Source organism: Camelus ferus, chromosome 6 (genome assembly GCF_009834535.1).
Source record: "Camelus ferus isolate YT-003-E chromosome 6, BCGSAC_Cfer_1.0, whole genome shotgun sequence".
NCBI classification, from domain to species: domain Eukaryota; kingdom Metazoa; phylum Chordata; class Mammalia; order Artiodactyla; family Camelidae; genus Camelus; species Camelus ferus.
In genome coordinates this window covers 30919260-30941455 of record NC_045701.1, presented here as the reverse complement: position 1 = coordinate 30941455, position 22196 = coordinate 30919260, and the positions used below count along the sequence as shown (strand labels likewise).

The window sequence follows — 22196 nt, the reverse complement described above, 5'->3', positions numbered from 1 at the left end:
GCTACATGACGTCAATATTAGTAAATATTGAAGCTTTATGTTAATAAAGCTAGGAGTAACCAACTCAAGTGTTCTATTGATTTAAATATAGACATACATGATCAATGGAACAGAATAAAGAATCCAAAAATAAATTCACACTTAAAGGGTCAACTGACTCTTACCAAAGGTACCAGAGTATCTCAATGGGGAAAAAAGACTTTTCAAATGGTGCTGGATCAACTAAATAGATTGAAAAAATGAATCTCAACACAAATCTTTTATAATACATAGCAAAGTAAACTTAAAATGGATCACAGACCTAAACTTTAAAGCTGAAACTATGAAACTTCTAGAAGAAATCAGATCTTTGGATGCTTGGTTGGGGGTAAAGTGATTGACTGGGAAGGGGCTGAAGAAAATTTTGAAGGTGATAGAAATGTTCTATATCTTGTTTAGGGAGGTAGTTACTTAGGGTACCTATGTCAAATTTTATCAAGCTGTACAATTTTAAAGAACTGTATTTTATGTGATTAATTTCTACCTCAATAAATTTTATTTTACCTTAAGTTCTAATACATCTCCATCTTGATTTTGTCTAAATAAATACTACCAAAAGTACAAAATAGATGTAGAAATAAATGAAAGAATCACTTTCAAAGTAAGAAAATTTAATTCAATATAAGTAAAGGCTCAGCTAAACAATGTTATTTGAAAACAACATTGAAACCACTATAATGTATAAACCAGATATGATGTACAGCTTTCCAGAGGCAACACCTACAGAACAGTACAATAAAAAAGTAGTTCTCTCACAACTTGACCTGTTCCTGAAACTGAGTCTGTGCCCCCAAAGCATGTGTTTTACTAGTGAAACAAAAAGTCTGTTCAAATCTTTTCCAGATCTTTTTCTGTTCCACCATGATCTTTTCCCTATTTAAATAATAGTTAATAAGTTCCTCTCTTTAATGCAGAAGTCTACCCTGCTCTGTGCCATTTAATCTGATGATTTTGATTCCTTATTTTGCTGTCTCACTGAAGATATGACCATCATTATATCTGTAATTCCAAGCCCATCATGTGCAAAATTTCATGAAAAAACTTGTCTCTGTCTGAGATGCTTCATGGCACTTTTTACCTCCCCATTCCTCAAGGTGTAAATGAGGGGATTCAGCACAGGGGTGACCACCGTGTAGAAGACAGATACCACCTTGTCAATGGAGAAGCTGGTGTCTGGCCGAGTGTAGATGAAAATACATGGTCCAAAGAAGAGGGTAACCACCATGAAGTGGGCTGAGCAGGTAGACAAGGCTTTCCTGCGCCCTTCAGCTGACTGTTTCCTAAGAGAAACCAAGATGGCCGTGTAGGAAGTGACCAAAGCCAGGAAACAGGCGAGGGAGATGGTTCCACTATTGGATACAATCAGCATTCCTGTGAGGTATGTATCTGTGCAGGCCAGCTTGATGACAGGAGGAACATCACAGAAGTAGCTGTCAATCATGTTGGGACCACAGTAAGGTAGACGGATGGTCAAGAAGGTCTGCACCAGTGAGTGAACAGTACCGCCCAACCAGAGAGCAAAGACAAGCTGTACACAGACCCTCATGTTCATCACATTGGGGTAGTGTAATGGAGCACAGATGGCTACATAACGATCATAGGCCATAATGGTCAGCAGAAAGATCTCAGCACAGGCAAACAGATGTAGGAAGAAGAGCTGTGCAATGCAGTTGTCAAAGGAAATGGTCTTTCTCTCTAAAAGCAAACCCTCTAGCATCTTGGGCACAGTGACAGATGAGTGGCAGATGTCAACAAAGGACAGATTACTCAAGAAGAAATACATGGGTGTATGAAGACGTGGAGTAAAGACTATGATACTCATGACGAGAATGTTCCCCAAAAGGGTTAGTACGTACATGACTGAGAATGCCATGAAAAATAGTATCTGGAGCACCCAGTTATCAGTGAGTCCCAAGAAGACAAATTCAGTCACTCTTGTTTGGTTTAGAGCGTCCATTCAATGAGCTTCCAAAAGACCCTGGGGGAAAAAAACATGAAAGCTAATTTACCTTTAATATTGTAGACTGGAACTAATTGCAGTGACTCTGCATTCCTGTCTGAGTTGCTTATTTATCATCAGGGCCTACAGAATATAAGAGCTTTAATATTTTAATCTACTAATAGATCAAAAGACTACTTTCTTTTTTTTTAATCAAATAACAAAAAATTAATTTTTACCGTAACACCATCAGGATCTGGTTTCACATTTCTTTTTTTTTAATTGTGTTATAGTCAGTTTAAAAAGTTGTGTCAATTTCCAGTGTAGAGCACAATTTTTCAGTTATACGTGAACATACATATATTCATTGTCGCATTCTTTTTCGCTGTGAGCCACCACAAGATCTTGCATATATTCACCTGTGCTATACAGTATAATCTTGTTTATCTATTCTACATATGCCTGTCAGTATCTACAAATTTCGAACTCCCAGTCTGTCCCTTCCCACCCCTCTCCCGCCTGGCAACCACAAGTTTGTATTCTATGTCTATGAGTCTGTTTCTGTTTTGTATTTATGTTCATTTGAAAAGACTATTTTCTTAATAAATGGAGGGTTGACAAATTAATCATGGAGGTAATATGGGAGTAGGATGCCCACATTCTACTATGAACACTGAAGAAAATTAGGAAGGAGGAGTACCTATTCTTTCTGATATATTAATAAGTTCCTCTTTTAGAAGTACTTGTAGCTTTTTAGCAAGGAGCTCAGTGGTGGAAATAAATTTTTTTAAAGCATCTATTCTGTCCAGGCTCTTCTTCAAAACTCCCTGACGCTCAGGAAATCATAGTGGTTGTGCTTTTTTCTAATACCAACAATGATTTGTCATGGAGTCTTTCCTAGAATAACAAAGGTTTGATGGAATATTACAAACAGAAGCTGTTAAAACCCACAAAGAAACCAGCAAGACTTGATGTTAAAAAGAACGATGAGTGAAAAGAACAAGAAAAATTACAAGGTATAGCCATGCCTACCAGATGCTTTCTCACATCCTTCCCAGCTACCATCATCACCATAGCTTCACAGAGAGCTTGAGACTTGAAGAACTGAGAACCTCCACATACATATGTATTAATAGGGTACAAATGCTGACTTTCAAGTCCTCCATTATGCCTTCCTTTGTTCACTTTCCAAGCCTCTACTTCATTCGCTTTCCTCTCTAGGTCTCCGATATCTTCCAACTCTAACTCACTGAACCTAGACTTCTGGTCTTTACTTCTCTTGATTCACCCTTATACCTTTGACACCACATCCATCTTGACATCATACTTTTATATACATTCTCATTAGGAAAGCCACATAGCTACATAACGGAAAATGGAGTGGGAAGAATACCCATAATCCCATAACCTAACTTAATTGCTATTATCATACTATTGTTGTCTTTGTTTTAATTTTATTGAAAACATATAATTCTACATTCTATTTTTCTCTCGGTATTATAAGCGTATAGCTGAATGACATGTCATCACATACATGTATCAAACTGTATGTAAACATCTTTTGAGGCCATCCATAATGTCTCCAGTTTTTCACTATTAAAAATAATAGCACAATCTATTTTCAATGTAGCAGTGAGGAATCTCATTAAAATGTAGGTCAGATCCACCAATCAAGGATTTCCAGTGGTTCCCCAACTCACATCTCGTAAAAGTGAAATCTCTACAGTAACTTACAAGACCCTAAATGATACAGCTCTCCATAGACACTCTAACCTTATTTCCTACCACCCTCTCCTTCATTCACTCAGCTCCGGTCATATCAATGTCCGTGTTATTCTTCAAATACTCTGAACACATTCACACCTGAAGGCCTTTGCACTGGTTGCTTCCTCTTCTTGGAACCTCTCCCCTCAGATCTCATAGTCAATCCCTCACTCACTTAATGTCTTTGTTCAAATATTACCTTCTCAATGAGGCTTATGCTGATGATCCTATAGAAAACAAATTCACCCGGAATCCCCAGCACTCCTGACTCCTTCCATCCATATCTACTTTTTTACTTTTTGAAAGCATTGATCCCTCTCTAACACGCTATATAATTTACTTATTTATTTAGTCTATTGTTTATTATTGTCTGTCTCCTGCTGCTAGAATGTAAACTCCATAAAGGCAAGAACCTTTGTATGCTTTGTTCAATGAAGTATCCAATATATCTAAGAAAGTACACAGAACATAGTATTAGCTTGATAAATAACTTTTGCATGGTTATAACCTCTCCAATATTTTTAATCATTCTTTCAGAAATTGATTATTAGAAATGAATTTACTAGCTCAACAGTTATGACTCAAAATACAGTGTTGTCTACGACTGAATTATTGTACTGAAGCTGCACACCAGAAATTAACACAACACTGTAAACTGACTGTACTTCAATAAAATATATATATAAACTCAAAAAATACAGTATTGCTGAAGTGCTTTCCAAAATGTTAGTTGGGTTGGGTTAATTTACTCATGGTCACTCGGCAATTGGTTGAAATGGGATTTGAATTTTCCAAAGCCTACACTCTGAGCCACCGGGCCATGCTGCTTAAAAGAGATTGAACCAAAAGAAGCATAAAGTGGCCTCTGAGGAGCAAGGAAATGCAACTTGAAGGAAGGGGAATATCTTGTTCATTTTTTTAGCCACATAGCAAATTATGTAGCACAAAGGAGGAACTCACCAAATACTTCATGAATTAATTTAAAAGAATATTTTTAAAGTAACATTGCAGGTAAGGAACATGAAAAGTCTCAAAATTTGGGGAGAAGTTGATCTGTGCATTAAAATAATTGTCCAGATTTTTGAACAGTAGAAATCTTATCTAAAAAGTGGCAACTGGACTAGAAGGACCAAAATCCCCACTGGACATCAGTATTGTTACATTGGTATGTATTGTGTACACTGGTATTCTTCATAAAGAACTGAAGAACAATGAAAATCTGTCCCTTTCTACCCTTTGCCTGCCCTTCTACCTTTCTCCCAAGAACTCTGCAATTCCCACACTAGCTCAGCAGTGTAGACAGTAACAACTTCTCCCATGAAAATGAAATCACTCCTCTGAAGAGTATGGTAAATTGCCGGGGATCAAATGTGGTGAGCAGCAGAGTCTCATTTACCTCCCAAATCCCCAATTTCAGCCTAGTTATTTTTGCTCTTTGCTCAGAGATACGCCAAGCCCTATCTTTCTCTGCCTCTTCTATCTTGGTTTACACCTGGTCTCTGTTTCAGCACTGCAGGATCAACCCTTGGCAAAGACATGCTTAGAGAAAGCTTCCTTTGCAAGAGGAACCTGAGTTCCATCCTAATAGACCATCATCATCTTAGCTTCCAATGAATTTGTAAAATCCTGAGTTGCCAAGATCTTGCTGAGAAGGATCTTGTGTGAGAGAACTACCCTGTCAGTTGAACGCCAAGGGCTTAAACCCTAAAGAAAAGATAAGGTGGAAGTTCATAAGGACACACAAACTTCGAACAGCTTTATTTCTCTAATAAAATGGAATGTAGTTAAGGTTCAGAGAAGTTTTGTGGCTTGCCCTGCTTTTGCATGGCAGAATTGGAACTCTGTCCCAGTTCCCCTGCCCTTAGATTTTTCCACTACTCAGCAGTTGCCTAAAGAGAGCTGAGCTAGACTACCTCCTAAATCTTTTCATATATTATACTAAGCTTCTTTTTCAAAGATTTTATTCTTCACAGTATATTGTATTGTTTTTTAAAGATTTGATTCTTCACAGTATATTATAATATCATCTCTCTGGTCATCAATCAAAACAGGAAAAGAAACCTCTGAGAAAGAAGCTGCTCTGTGGTTTTAAAAGTAAGGATTGTTTAAGGTGAGAACCAGTGGTGTCCTCCTCTGCACACAGAGAAAGCACTCAACAGCACTCCTTCACACATTACAGGGATACATAGTCATGGTTAGTTACGTCCCAAAGAGTGAAATTGGGTAGGGAAGCCCAGGGGAGCAGAGCTATCATGCCTCAGCTGTCATCTTCCGTATCTTCTCCACAATAGCCCAAATCTAACCAATATGCTGACTTTCAGAGCACAGAAAAAAAAGGCTTTCTCTGGTGGTAATAAGGACTCTTTTGCTTAGACAAACAAGTAAAGACTGAATGGTCATCTGCCAGTAGAAGAGACTCATTCTTTCTTCGGATGGTTGTATTATATTCAACTGTCACTCTGTGAACCTTTGTAGTGCCTGGCCAGGAGCTGCGCTAGAGATTCCGATACAAAGAGGCAGAGGGAAATGATGGTCTTGATCCCTCCCAATCCCCAAATTCCGTAATTCTTTCACTCTTTTGATAACTAGAAAAAGAAACAGGTACTGTGGCAAACTCTAAAACATGACAAGGCATAACCCCATACATTCTGAGGACTCCTGGAGGTGTGTGTATTTGTGGCGGGGGGCGGGGGGGTGCGGTGCCTTTGTAGAAAGCAATGCATTGAAAAACTATACTGAGTTCTGAGATACAAGAAAGGCTTAAAATAGTTCTCATAAGTTAAAAGGCCTTCTATTAAACTTCTAAACACCACATACTTATGCAACATATGAAACAAGTGATGGAGATTGGGTCTTGCTCAGTCCCATGTGCACATGTGCATACCCACAAAATGCAAGTAAAGAAGTGATAAAACTTACCAGTTTTTTCCAACTATGCAGGGGAAACTTATCTAATTGTTGTAATATTCTTTCATCCACTTCTTTCATAATTTCTTTTGAAATGAAACGGAAAGAAAACAAAATATTTTTTAAAAACCCAAAATAAAACACATTCTGATTTGGACAGTAGTAACTGGTTTTCTATTTAGTTTCACCATTGTGATGTTAGTCTCTGGATTTGTTAATCTTTTTCTTTCTCTGTGAATTTTGCATTTGTCCTTTTCAATATTTCTGCCTTCTTCTGGGCAAGTAAAGAAGAGATAAGCCTACTTGCCATTCCACTGTAATCATCAACTACCATTAGAACTGTACCTGAACAGGTTCCAAAATCTGTTACTCAAAGACCAATAACTCATTCAACAAACATTTATTATAGAAAGTGTTTATTTTTAATTAAAATAAATAAATTGCATACTTTATGAGATATGATCTGATACTAACATGAAGCTTAAAATTTTGTGTCAGGAAAATATAAAAGTGTTTTGATTGTGGTAATCATGTCACAACAGATATGTATATAAAAATCATCACATTGTCACTTTAAATATATATAAAATTTTTATTTGTCAATTATAATTCAATAAACCTGGGGGGACAGTTTTTAGGGAGTTGTGTCAAATCAAACCCAATTAGTCTTGAGGTCTATTGTTGTCCCACTGAACCAAACAACATCAACCAGTGAAGACCTATTTTGTGAGTCAATATATTTAAAAATTCGGATTCTGCTTCTTTCTATTCTTTTAACCAATTCATCTATCATATCTCTGGTACACAAGGGCAAGTCACTTGACTTTATTTTCATGATCTGGAAAGTAGGTAATAATTTTATTATTTTACTTATTGTGATGATTAATTTTTTGTGTCGACTCGGCTAAGCCATAGTACCCAGTCAGATACTGGCCTAGATATTGTGAAGGTGTTTTTCAGATGTGATTAACATCTAAATCAGTAGGCTTTGAGTGAAACAGATTACCCTTTATAATGTAGGTAGGCCTAATACAACCAGTGGAAGACCTTAAAAGAAAAGATTAAGATCTCCAGAAGGAATTCAGCCTCTGGACTGTCCTTAAACTGCAAGACTGACTCCTACTAGAGTTTCAGCCTGCTGGCCTGCCCTTTAGACTTCAGATTTGTCAGGTCTCACAATCTCATGAGCCAGTTCCTTAAAATTAATCTCTCTCTCCCTCTTTATATATATATATATAATTTATTTCAATCAGTAGATGATAGATAATAAATATGAAGAAAGAGAAAGAGAGAGAGATCCTATTGGTTATGTTTCTTTGAAGAACACTAATTACCTTCCTTGCAATGATCTGAAAGGTAGGAATGTGACTTAAGTTTAGGAAAGTTTAGATATACAGGAAGACCACTGTTCAATTATCAGGAGTTAAACTTCTCTTGAAGATTTTATTATCCACTCTCTCCCTCCCTCAACATCTACCTTAAATAAGTAACAATAATCATCGTCACTTTATAGAAGTGAGGCAGAAAGAGAAGAGGAAAACTCAGTGTCATAAATCAAATCAATCAACCTAGTAGCTCTATTAAACTCTAGCTCTCCTTTAAAGGCCAAAGCAATATTCAATGAATAATCAGTAACTTTTATTTATAGACTTATCTTGCTTGTTTAAAACAGATTTTCCACTGACATCAAACATCAAACACTTACCATCTACTCCTGTACCTTCTCTAATGATTCAATTCTCCTCTCATACCCTATTACAGAAGCCTAGGATGTTAAATCATATAGCACAAAATTCTGCACAGGGAGAATTTCAGGCTTGACATCTTTGAGATTTTTATCTACCTGATACAGGATTTTTGAAGTGATCATCGCATGACTATAACTGAACTTGCCATCAATGGAAACTCAGGGGTATTATTAAAAGTTTTCCACTTCAGTGAATTTCCTGTTATTAGGCTAATTCATTTAGCAGCTTAATAAGTGGGCAATAAAACCAGCAGCCTCTAAGTATGGAAGAGTTCCAAATCTTTGGCAATTAGCATAATATCAGTTTTACTTAGCCATGTACTAACCCCTGCAATACACACAAGGGAGTCAAAGTCCACTGACAAGTGAAAGCTCACGCATGAGTACTAAGTAATTAGTATCAATCCATACGCTCCCAAAATGACCAATAAGCAGCCTGGAACTTGGTTTCCAGAAGTATCTGACTCAGCACTTCCTCATTTGTCTTTTCTATTGCTTGAGTGAGAGCTCAGAGAAAAAATATAATCCATGCTTTATAGATTGCCTATGTGAGGTAACCTTTTTAAATACAGCAAAAATATCAAGATATTTTGTAACCAGCTAATTTTTAAATTCCCTTAAGACAATTTTGACTATTCAAAGCAAAAATACAATACAATACAATACAATAGCCAAGATATGTTAACACCTAAGTGTCCACCAACAGATGAATGGATAAAGAACATGGTGGGGGGAGGTGTGTGTATATAAATATATATATGTGTGTGTGTGTGTATGTGTGTGTGTGTGTATATATATATATATACACACATATATACATATGTATATGTATCTTCAGTGAAATATTATTCAGCCATAAAAAGAATTAAATCTTGCCATTTGCAACAACATGGATGGACCCTGAGGGCATTGTTCTAAGTGAAGTTAGTGAGACAGAGAGAGACAAATACAAAAATGATCCCACTTATATCTGGAACCTAACACACACTCTCATACACAGAACCAAGCTCATGGATACAAAGAATACATTGGTGGCTGCCAAAGGTAGAGAGTGGGTAAAATGCGTGAGGGGATCAAAAGTACAACTTCCAGTTAGAAAATAAATAAGCCATGGGATGTAATGTACAATATGCTGACTATAGTTAATACTATTGTATTGCATATTTGAAAGTTGCTAAAAGAGTAAATCTTAAAAGTTCTTATCACAAGGGAAAAAATCTGTAACTGTGCATGGTGATGGGTGTTGACTTATTTTGGTGATTATTTTGCAATTTATACAAATGTCAAATCATTTAAGTGTTGTACACCTAAAACTAATCTGTTGTATGTCAACTGTACCTCAAAAAAAAAAAAAAGAAAAGAAAATGGATGCATTTTATTGTTTGTAAGTTGTACCTAAATAAGTTTCATTTTTAAAACAATACAGTGTTCAAATTTAAAAGCAAACAGGAAAATAGATCTCAACACAGATCTCACAAGCTAAGAGGAGGAGTATCCACATCTTCTAACATATAACTCCCGTGCTTAAAATGCCTTTCCAGTACTGATCTGTGATTGAAATTTCCTATTTATTATTTAAAATTTCCTATTTTTTTGAAACTGAGTAATCTTGTGTAGAGTATTAGAAACTGCCTCATTGAAAACAAAGACACTTTACATTAAATAAGAAACCCGTCTACAGGCAGTATCAGCCACATTTATAAAATAGTACAATACACCCTGTGACCAAAACACAACATGAAAATTGCTCCTAGCACTTGATAATCACAGAGTAGAAGTTTGCTACATGAGAGCAAAATAGAAGGTGAAAAGGAGGAAATTAAAGTGAGGAGGAAGACGGATTCTCTTGGTTCACTTTTGGTTTCAGGGCTGATTGGACAATCAGCCCAGTCTGTAATAAAATCCATCTCCGTTGGTGGTGTGGTTGGCCTGGAAGAACCAGTTTCTGTGACTCACAGAGAGTGTGATCTCAACTTATGTATAATTTCAACAGTATTCATTGCATTGGGAAGATCCTTTTTGTTGGCAAACACTAATAAACAGTATCCCTGAATTCAACTTCTGCCAGCCTCATCAAGAGCTTTTCACAGGGCTCACTGACACAATTCCTGTTGTTACTCAACCACAAACAGCAAATCGTGCGAGTTCTGGGAAGCTGTAATCCCAAATGCTGAATCCTGTCCTGATCACCTGCATCCCACACAGTGACACTGATATTTTTCTCCTCTACAGTTTTCATAAAGTAGAAATAGTAGTTGCTACCTCAGCAAGTTCCAATTTGTACAAGAGTTGTCTTTCCTCTAGGTCAACCATGAAAATGTACATTTAGTGTTTGTTTAAAAGACTCTTAAAGAGGTCAGCCAACACATCGGCCATGTTTGTAAATAGAGATACTCATCACTGGCCAGAGAAAGTCTAATGGCTGCATTTGCTCTTTCTGATATTTCTGCTCTGAGCCCAGGCATTAATTTCTAGAATTTCCCTGTAATATCTGCTAAGGTACTAGGTTAGGAATGACCTGAGGAATTGGAGTGCTTTTCTTCACTGGTTATTATATGACGATATGTCTTTCACAGGTTGACTATATTGGTCCAGGAACCTAAAAGGGGCGGAAATAGGAGTCTCCTCCTGTCATGAAACCCAGTTCCCCAATTAGGTGATTCATCCTTCTTATTCCTGCACCTCAAGACCTGTGTAAAGACCCTGATTTCTAGGGATGGAGGAGGAAAGCTTCTACCAAAGGACAAAGTTGAAGCTCCTCTAAACCTGAAACTATAACAGATTCCTGATCATTTTGGGCTCCTCGTGCCAATAAACCAGTAGGCAAAGAAAAGTGAAATTATACTAGCAAAGACTTCCTGTCCTGCCAAGATCAAGTAGCCCCATTCCCCCTAGATTCTCCCTCTTACAACTAATAAACCCTAGACATAAAACACAAATAGAATAGAAAGTGTCTGGAAGGTGAAAAGAAGAAGGTGGGCTGCCCGGGGACCTCAGAATTTGGAGAATAACACTACCAGTGCAATTCCTGGGTTTCCTTATTGCCTCGCATACATGCCAGACAGGGCCTTGCAGAACCCTCCAACCCAGAGCCACCAACAGACACAAACCAAAAAAAAATGCTCCAAGAAAAGTCTGTTTCTCCTAGCCAGAGGACAGGGAAAAGTGTAGTGGCCGAACAACAGAAAATACTTTGGGTGGAAGACTCCAGCCGAACAATGGACGAACCACACTTCCGAGTCTCAGCCAGTGATAAGGGAAATTGATCTCCCACTCCACTCTCCTTCCTCATGGAAGCAGGTGATGCACCCTGATGTCGCCACCTGGTAGTGTCAGCAGGATGAGCGGGAAGCTGGTCTTCCATACCCAACCTGACAGAAGCAGGTAGTGCTCTCATTCCTTGGCCAGGTAGCATCCATCAAGTCCAGCAATGAGCTGAGCCCCCACCCCCACCTGGCAACAATGATGTGGGATGAGATGGTGTGAACTGGGGTGATCAGACGCAGCGTCCCCCCTACCCCAGTGTCAGCAGTGTCCAGTGAGGAGCTGAACCTCCACACCCACCCGGCAGCAGTGTAACTGAACAGGGTGGTGGGAGGCAGGGCTAATCAGCACTCCTGTTCTCACCCCAGGTATCAGCAAGGCCCAGTGGGGAGCCCCTGCTTAACTCACAAAAGGTACACACCCAGGAAATAGAACTTCTCACTGTTGTGGTTGTCTTTGTGTTCTGATGCAGCTGAAAAGGCCTCACGGTCACTGTGTCTATCACAGCACAGAGATAAGAGGCAGAGTCTTCTGTACGGAGCTCCTTCAAAAGGAGGTAACTGTGTGCATCAGAGCGACTAAGGAAAGAAGAAAAACGACCTCTCCTCTCCCAACCATCCAGAACATTGTAGGAGAGAAACACCTGGTGCTCTGCCATCATGTTGCTGGTACCAGGACAGCCCATCGAACCTAGATGTCTGGTACGTGCAGTTGACCTGGACAAACTCTCCTTCCATAGCCATCAAGTCAGTGGGCTGCTGAACGCCTTGTCCCACAGTGCCTGTGAGAAGACACATGACCATTACCATGACTGCACTCCTAGAAACCACATCTTTATTAAAAAGGACTGTTTCCACGTGGTCACAAAAAACTACCATTGAGGGAGCTCCTTAGATAGAAATAAACGGTGGTAGAATGAGGAGGATGAGGACGAGGACAGGAAAAGGACAATTAGCATCACATGGGGAAAATATATACAAGGAAAGACTCTCACTACAAATATCAGATGTTGCAATCATTTCAGCTGGAAGAAAATTATTTTTAAAGTTCCTGGCAACATTTGGTAATAACTTAAGACTCACCTCCCACTGTCAGGGAAACATAAAGAAGGAAAAATCCCCACATCTGCTGTAGGACACCAAGAGCCAGAAACTGCATCCTCGGTGTCTGAGCCACTGGGGCCAGCAGAAGGTAGACGCCCTCCCTGTGGCTGAGAGAGGAAGTCTCAGTCTGGATGCAAAGCCCAGAAGAAACACAGGGGAGGAGATCCTTTCTTGAAGGGGTGACTTTAAGCTTCCACAGGAGCAGCCATGGGTTCCTTTACAGGAGCGTCTTCACATGAACATTTTCTACTGATGAATCCACAGGTTTTGATCCATATGATTCTGTGAACACTGAACAATTGAAACGTGTGTAAAGAACAGAGATGACAAATGAGAAGAATCACATACGTCAAAGGCAGAAGGGGTCAATTTGACAATACTAAGAGTCTGTGTTTCTCAAGGCATGAGAAAATGAAAACAGGCATGCGTGTGTGTGTGTGTGTGTGTGTGTGTTTGATGGTGGTGGTGGTGGTGGTGGTGGTGGTGATGGTGGTGATATCTGTGACAGTACAAAAGAGATAGAAAAATTTTTCTACTATCTAAATTTATCTCCCGACAGGCAATCAGATATTTTGAAAAGATCTAAAGAAATACAATATATCTGTCTATACATTTGTATGAATACAGAGGAAGAAATGGCAAAGCAAAGGAAACTATTCACTTTAGTTACTTCAGAAGGTTGGGATTAAAAGTAAATGGTTAGAATATTAGCCTTTTCTTATACATTTCTGTTTTGTTTGACTTGTAATTTTTAATGTAATAAAGTGAGAACTTGAAAGAAAGAAATGCAAGAGAGAAAGGAGAAAGAGAAGACTAGAACGGAAGGAAAAGGGGAGGGAGGAAGGAAGAAAGGGGAAAGATTTGAGAGAGAGAAGAAAAGACAGAAAGACAGAAAAGAGAGAGGAAGGGAGGGAGGTAAAGAGAGAAGTGGGGAGGGAGGGAGGAAGAAAGAAAGGTGAAAAGCTATATTTCAAACTATTTCCAGGGGGAGGGTATAGCTCAGTGGTAGAGTGCATTCTTATCATGCACAAGGTCCCAGGTTCAATCCCCGGTGCCTCCATTAAAATAAATAAATAAATCTAATTACCTCCCCTCCCCCCTCAAAAGTTTTTTAATTTAAAAAAAGAAAACTACTTCCCAATTGTCACAAAAGAAAATTATCTCTTCTGACACACAGTTTTCCCAAGTAACGTACCCCTCACATACAGTATCTTTGCCAAAGGATTTTATATCTCTCATGAGCCTCCTGGATTTATGATTTTTACTCTGTGTAGCAGACACAGCAGTTGGCTCTAATAAAGATAATACTGTCATCTTGTGGCCAGATGTAGCACTGCAACTTCACACACACACACACACACACACACACACACACACACACACACACACACACAAAACACTAAACATCTTCCTCAGTAATTTAGAATTAAAAGGAATCTTAGAAATCATCCAGTCTTTGTCCAGCTCTGTCATTTTACAATGGAGACTCCTGAAACTTATATCACACTCTAGGCTTCATGTCTTCATTTCTAGTCAGTTCCTCAGTATACTCAGGTTAACATAAATCTTTGTAAAACAAATAAATGAATACCCAAAACTGCCTATCCCCGAAACATGCATGTGAGAATCAACTTAATATTAAATCAACCCCTGGTAACTTTAAATTTGATGTTCATATTTCAAAGCACAGCTTTTTTTCCTGCCCACTGCATTTAATATGTGTGGCAGTTTTTCCTATTCATTCTTTCAAAACTATTTATTGAGAACCTTGTATATGCCAGGCAGCATGCCAGTGTTGGGGATCCCTTGTGAGCAAAAACCCCTCTGCTCAAGGAGCCTACATTCTAGTGAAGAAAGACAAACAATAAACAAGTAAAAGAGTAACTATCGTAAGTCAGATGGTGCCAAGTGCTCCTGAGAAAAATAAAACAGGGGTAAGGGAGGGTCAAGCAAGCCCTCAATGATGAGGTGACGTATGTATAGAAACCAGAAGAGATGACGGAGGAGCCTGATGGGCAAAGGGAGGGAATGTGGTCAACTGAGAACTCGTAACACCTCTAAAAACTGGATGCCATCCAAGACTACACTGTGGGGTTATTCCCCACAGCCCCCTTTCCAGAGATCTACCAGGAACATTTCCTGCTGTCTCTTTTTCAAAACAAAATAATGAGGATTTGGGGAGGGAAGCTCTCATTAGGAAAATACTTTAGTAAATTCCCCGGAGGTTAGGATTTTTCTTCAAATCTCTTGACAGTGCTGGTTTTTTTTTTTTTCCTCTTATTCAGAGCAACAGACAACAGCTGATGAAAACCAATATAAAATACAACTCAAGAGATACAGAAGTCACACTTGCCAAAGAGCCCTGAAAGACAGGTGCTCTCAAAGGTCCTGAATATTTATTTGCCAGGGAAAACTTCCTGAAAGAATCCTAAAGCTTTCCAAAAGACAGATGGGGGCCCTTTACAATGGGCTAGACTGAATCTCCGCAGGACATCGCTCTACATGCTGGACCATTCCACTCGAGGACAGCAAGCCTCCTCCACGATTTTGCAGCCTCTGTATGTGCGAGTCTAAGAGAGTAGACAAGCAGTCCTGAAACCAGCTCCGTTCAGAGTAAGACCACAAACTAACTTTGGAACTTTAAGGTTTTCTGTTATTTTTCCCAAAAATGTTCATTTCATCAGTCACTTCTCCATATTCCTCCTCAACTCTTTCTCAAACTGCTAGAATTAAGTTACTCTTTCCAAACTTAGGGAATTTTGTTGGAGGTTGGAAAAAAAATGGTTCAAAAGAAAATGCTTTTTTTTTTTTTTTCCTCTCTGTCTCTCTCTCCGGCAGTGATAAAGTCATAGAGGTTGTGAAGAAAATCCTTTAGTAATTGCACAAACACAAACAAAACAGACTCTTAGCCTTACCTTTCTCCAGTGAAGAGGGCACAAAGTACCTTTCCTTAGGCAAGACTTTTAAACCTTTGGTAGAAGGACAAGAATCTCTTCTTCTGAAAAGAGCTGAAATATCTCTAGGTCATCCCAAACTCTGCCCATTTCCCCTACTCTGCCCTTGCTCTACCAGGATGTCCAACTACTGAGTGAATGATGAAGGAAGGGGAATCTTCTTTCCAGCAACAGTTTTGGAGTGGGTCTTGTCCCGAGGGTAAGTATAGAAGTCTTTTAATCCTCTATGTTTGATACAACACTGGATCAGTCTTCATTCCTCCTCTTGAGGATTTCATAATTGTTCCCAATGGCCCAGGTCTCAAACTTCACCGTAGAAATCCAAAGTTTCAAATAGCTGGATGGATGGCTGCCCTCCTCTGAGAACTAAAATTGTTCTTAATTTTCTTGATACTCTTTAAGTCTGCCACTTCCTTTTCTTTGAATATCCTAAGTTTCCACAGCTGAAAAACAGGAGCAGACCTAAAACAAAAGGACACATAAAGCTACCAGAAAGGGAATAGCAGGGAGCAGGGAGGAGGGGGTGGCCAGGCTGCTCTCTCTCAAGAGATCTAATCCTTTATGAAACACATCCCTGTTTCTCCAAAATTCCACCTTCTGGAAATCTACTCTGCCCATCTCTGCACCACAGATTGCTGTCCTAGTGCAACCCTGAACACTACACCCCACGTCAAAACCACCATCCTCTCCTCAATCTGCCTGGAAAAGTTACCTGCCCTCAAATCCACCAGCTGTAACCCACCTTGGTTTCCTGGTCCAACTAGGCAGGACACCCAGAAGCTAGAAGGTAAAAAGGAGCTTTCTTCCAACAGGGCATCTGGGAGAAGTGGAACCACAGGTATGCATAACAAATGGGAAAAATGAAACTTTTCCATTTATCCAGCAGATAAATGAGGGAGAATCTTTTAACTATACATCAGTATGCATTGTGGAAATCCTCAAAATGATTCCCCCTGTGATACAGTTCTATCTGACTTGATAAACTGATTTTCATAAAACATTTCAGGAATATATCATTTGCCTAAGTGGAAACACACTGATATTATATGTCCATATTAATAAAAAAATTACTTTGGCTCATTATTAGTATTTTATACATAACCTTAATCCAACTCTCTATGTCTTCTCTATATTCTAGCCAAAGAAATAAGAACCAGTTTTCCCATTCATTTTCAAATAAATCAAGGTGTCCTCCTGAAACTCAGGCAGTAAAAATCTGATTTCTTCTTTCTCTGTGGGCAGAGGGCATGCTTAGTATTTTCACGGATCCTGAAGAGCGAGGTATATTAAGTCTTATTGTTACTATTAATAGCTCTTAACTGTTAATATGTGAATCAAGTTATTTTAGAAAATAACCAAGATAAAATCTCTTGGTGAATTTTCTGATAGAGATTAAGTGGTTAAATCTATTAATACTCACATATAATTTATAATTAATCTGCTAACATTTTAATTGCTTCCTGAAAATAGACATTTCAGGGACAAAGTTACTTTATTGCTAAATGACATGTGACAGCATCTCAAACCCTAGTGTGGGAAGAAAAATCTTTTTCAAATAGCCTGCCTATTCAACAAAAGGAGTGAAACAAATGCATTTCATCCTTCTATTTTTTCTTCTTGTATGGACTAGGTACTTCAAATTCTTTCAAGGTCTTTAGAGAGAGTTACTGTATGGTAGACTGCAAGATACAGTAGGTCCTGGAACAACACAGGTTTGAATTGTGCAGGTCCACTTATACATGGAATTTTTCAATATAATACCTGTATTTTCAGTTTACAGAGATTTAAATTAACTAAGTAAGGAGGAAAGTTTGTGTTTCATTAGCGATCACAAAATGGGGAATTAAAATAACTAGGGTTTGAGTCCTAATTCTATACAAAGCTTCCTGCCCTTTGGTGACACGTTTATCAATTCCTTTTCTTTTGAGACAGAGGTAGCAATACTTGATATTTTTTACTCCACTGGGGTAGGTGCCTATAACCCCCATGTTGTTCAAGGGTCAACTATATATATATATATATACACACACACACATATATATATATATGTACATGGTTACAAAATAAAGATCAAATCCTGCATTAATCAATGCTTTTATAATAAACAATAACAATTCCTCTGAAACACCTTCCCAAAAAATCCAATCCTAAACCAATGAACCACATAAATCAACCAATAAATGTAAATGATATCCTGGAGCAATAAAAAAAAAATGTGAAAGTTCCTTGGAGTTTGCTATGATGAAACTAGACCTAAAATGCATAAGAATGAGATGGTCCCTTGCCAGCCAGGTGGGCCCAAGAGTTGGGCAAATAAGATTAAGCAGAGGAAGAAACACTGTATCATATCAGTAGGATTTGGCAGCATTCATTCAATCAGCCATTCAGTTATTCAGAAGATAATGATCACCTTTACTGTGCTAGAGGAGATGACTCATGGAAGGGACAATTATATCGCCACTAAACAATAGTAATACAATGTGATACTTGCTCTGAAAAGAGCAAGCATGGTTCTCGGGGACCAGGAAAGCCTTCTTGAAGATGAGGATCTCCAAACACAGTCCTGAAGGGAAAATGGGCATTACCTAAGAAGGGAACAGAGAAGGGAGCATGTATATAGGTTCCAAGCTGGAGCATTGAACTGAGTGCCCTGAGGAATTCTGTGCATCTGAACATTAAGAAGGAATTACAGTGGGTACGACGGAGTGGCAAATAAGGACCAGAAAATGAATGTTTTTCATGGTATGGTAAGAAGATGGAATTTCAGCTGAGGGCAGAGGAGGCATGGCAATGACAGTAAGTGGAGGAAACGTAGATGTGGGAATTGTTGGGTATGCATTCCACACTGCTCTGTCTCATCCTTAGCCCCTCTTTGGTGAACACCCTTTTTGGTTGGAGTTAATGGTACTTACCTGTCATTCATACATTCTCTTGTTCCTTGATCTGCCAATTCTGCTTCTCAGTATCTCTCAGTAGATAAGAGTTTCCATCCATTTAGAACACTAACCAGCCTGTGGGCAGTTTCTCTTATCAAGTAAACCAAAATAACTAATGGCAACAACTTCTTCTTTTAGAAAGAAAAAAATTAATGGTATTCAGTTTATCTCATAACCCTCAGGCATTAATAATGATTCTTAATGATCAGGCAAAAACATTCTGTCACCACCTCCCTGTGTTATTTCCCTTGTCTGACGTCATCATTCATCTTAGCAGACTACAGAAAGACATGGGAAAAACCAAAAACACATCCCTGGACACTACGGTGACAGATTTCATTCTCCTGGGCTTGTCTCACCCCCCAAGTCTGAGGACCCTCCTCTTCCTGCTCTTCTTCATCATTTACATCCTGACTCAGCTGGGAAACCTGCTCATTTTGCTCACCGTGTGGGCTGACCCAAAGCTTCATGCTCGCCCCATGTACATTCTTCTGGGCGTGCTCTCATTCCTGGACATGTGGCTCTCCTCAGTCATCGTTCCTCGGCTAATATTGGATTTTACTCCCGCCAGCAAGAGAATCCCATTTGGTGGCTGTGTGGCTCAGTTGTATTTCTTTCACTTTCTGGGCAGCACTCAGTGCTTCGTCTACACCTTGATGGCCTATGACAGGTACCTGGCAATATGCCAGCCCCTGCGCTACCCCGTGCTCATGAATGGCAGGTTATGCACCATCCTTGTGGCTGGAGCTTGGGTGGCTGGCTCCATCCATGGGTCTATCCAGGCCACCTTGACCTTCCGACTGCCCTACTGTGGGCCCAACCAGGTGGACTACTTTATCTGTGACATCCCTGCAGTATTGAGACTGGCCTGTGCTGACACCACCGTCAATGAGCTTGTGACTTTTGTGAACATTGGGGTAGTGGCTGCCAGTTGCTTCCTGCTAATTCTGCTCTCCTATGCCAACATAGTCCATGCCATCCTGCAGATACGCACTGCGGATGGGCGGCGCCGAGCCTTCTCCACCTGTGGCTCCCACCTAACTGTGGTCACAGTCTACTATGTCCCCTGTGTCTTCATCTACCTCAGGCCAGGCTCCAAGAGTCCCCTGGATGGGGCCGTGGCTGTGTTTTATACAGTTGTCACTCCGTTACTGAACCCCATCATCTATACCCTGAGGAACCAGGAAGTGAAGTCTGCTCTGAAGAGAACAGCAGCAGGCAGGGGGGCTGGGGGTGCAAATAAGTAACTACAGGCTCAGGGAACACCCGCCCACTGCCTCTACCACTCTTCTCAGGTACTGCTGCATGTGGAAAACATTCAAAAATAGGTATTCATTTAAGCTGAATTGAATATAACTCTACTAGGAAGAAGCTTTAACTTCAATAAATTATCCAGTACTATTTTACACTTCCTCTGGGTGTAAGCACATTCTACACAAAGGTTGAATATGAGGAATAAATGCTCTACCTGGGAGGAGAAGTTTACTCAAGGAAACTTTGGGAAGACCCAGCATAATGCTGCCCTTCACCCTTCATCCACTTGCTTCACCCCTAATTTCCCAAGCCTCTAGGCATTCATGATTTCTTTGCTCACATCAAGGCAAATCCATCCTCCCAAGCACTTGGTGTGAATCTCTGTGTCGATTGTCTGTTTCCTCCCAGCCCCTCACCCTCCCTCATGCAGTAATTCACCAAATTCTGTTCACTCTGCTTCAGGAACTTCTCTCTGGCTTACTAAGTTGTTTCCTTGTTATCCCCAACCTCCTCCATACTGCTACCAGAGTTTTCTTTCTGAAACGCAGAACTAAATATGTCATTCCTCTACTTATGAGAAATCACTGGCTCTCCACAGCATATGGATATAGCCAGACCTCTTGGCTTGGAATTTAAAAGCCCTCACAATCTGGTTTTAACATACCTCATCTCCCAATATCGCTCTACCTCCCTCTTATCTCCTAGCCCCATTAATTTACCTGCTATTCTTCAAGCATCCTCTATGCAGATAGCCCTCCATACCCAAGTGGGTTGAATCTGTGGATGCAAAACCTGCAGGTATGGAGGCCAGCTGTATTCATAGCACTACCCCATTTTATATAAGGGACTGAACATTGGCAGGTTTTGGTATGTAGGGGAATCCTGGAACCAACCGTCTATGGACACTAGGGACAATTGGACTTTCCTATTTCTGAGCCTTTATTTAAGGTATTCCTGTATCAGAAATATTCTTATTATCACCTCACACCAGTCGGTTTGGCCATCATAAAAAGTCTACAAATAATAAATGCTGGAGAGGGTGTGGCAAAAAGGGAACCCTCCTTCATTGTTGGTGGGAATGTAGTTTGGTGCAGCCATTATGGAAAACAGTATGGAGATTTATTTAAAAACGAAAAATGGATTTGATCCAGCAATCCCACTCCTGGGCATATATCCAGAGGAAACTCTATTTCAAAAAGATACATGCACCCCAATGTTCATAGCAGCACTGTTTATAACAGCCAAGACATGGAAGCAACCTAAATGTCCATCAAAAGATGATTGGATAAAGAAGTTACGGCATATATACAATGGAATACTACTCAGACATAAAAAAGAATAAAATAATGCTATTTGCAGCAACATGGATGGACCTGAATACTGTCATACTAAGTGAAGTAAGCCATGAAGAGAATGAAAAATACCATATGATATCACTTATATGTGGAATCTTTTAAAATGACACTAATGAACTTGGTGTAGCCACTATGGTGAAACAGTATGGAAGTTCCTTAAAAAACTAAAAATGGTTATAGTATGATACAGCAAACTCAATCCTGGGCTATCTCCAGAAACTAATTCAAAAAGTACATGAACCCCAATGTTCATAGCAGCACTTTTTACAATAGCCAAGACATGGAAGCAACCTAAATGTCCATCAACAGATGACTGGATAAAGAAAATATGATAGATATAGATATAGATAGATAGATAGATAGATAGATAGGTATATATTACTCAGCCATAAAAAGGAATGAAATAATGTCATTTGCAGCAACATGGTTAGACCTAGAGATTACCATACAAAGTGAAGTTAGTCAGAGAGAGACAGATACCATAGGTTATCTCTTATATGCAGAATCTGAAAAATGACACAAATGAACTTATTTACAAAACAGAAAGAGACTCACAGACATAGAAAACAAACTTATGGTTACCAGGGGAGAAAGGGGAAAGGGGGGGATAAATTGTGAGTTCGGGATTTGCAGATACAAACTATTATATATAAAGCAGATAAACAACAAGGTCCTACTGGATAGCACAAGGAAGTATATTCAATGGCTTGTAGTAACCTGTAATGAAAAAGAATATATAGTCTAACTGAATCACTATGCTGTCCACCAGAAACTAACCCAACATTGTAATTCAACTATACTCCTATTTTTCAAAACTTGTATGCCAATTATACTTCAATGTTTAAAAAAATCACTGTCCAGAGAGCATAACAAGGTATTGTAGATGATAGTTGGATTGGATGACCTTTAATGTTCCTCTAACCCTGAGATTCTG

General features: G+C 39.3%; 2 protein-coding genes and 1 gene segment (V, D, J or C); 1 reads left to right on the top strand and 2 right to left on the bottom strand.

Moving 5' to 3' along the window:
- Window positions 1-1069: 1069 nt before the first annotated feature.
- On the bottom strand, window positions 1070-1996 carry LOC102514587 (olfactory receptor 1509). Its single transcript, XM_014564435.2, has one exon. It carries the CDS (start codon window positions 1994-1996, stop codon window positions 1070-1072), a length of 927 nt encoding a protein of 308 aa, XP_014419921.2.
- A 10004-nt stretch (window positions 1997-12000) lies between these two features.
- LOC106730396 lies at window positions 12001-12855 on the bottom strand. The segment is given in 2 exon segments: window positions 12001-12441; window positions 12743-12855. Coding segments are annotated over 2 exon segments (517 nt in total).
- Window positions 12856-18943: 6088 nt separating this feature from the next.
- Window positions 18944-19900, top strand: LOC102512402 (olfactory receptor 10G2). The gene has a single exon (XM_006190862.2). The coding sequence runs from the start codon at window positions 18944-18946 to the stop codon at window positions 19898-19900; it is 957 nt and encodes a 318-aa protein (XP_006190924.1).
- The last annotated feature ends 2296 nt before the right edge of the window (window positions 19901-22196 follow it).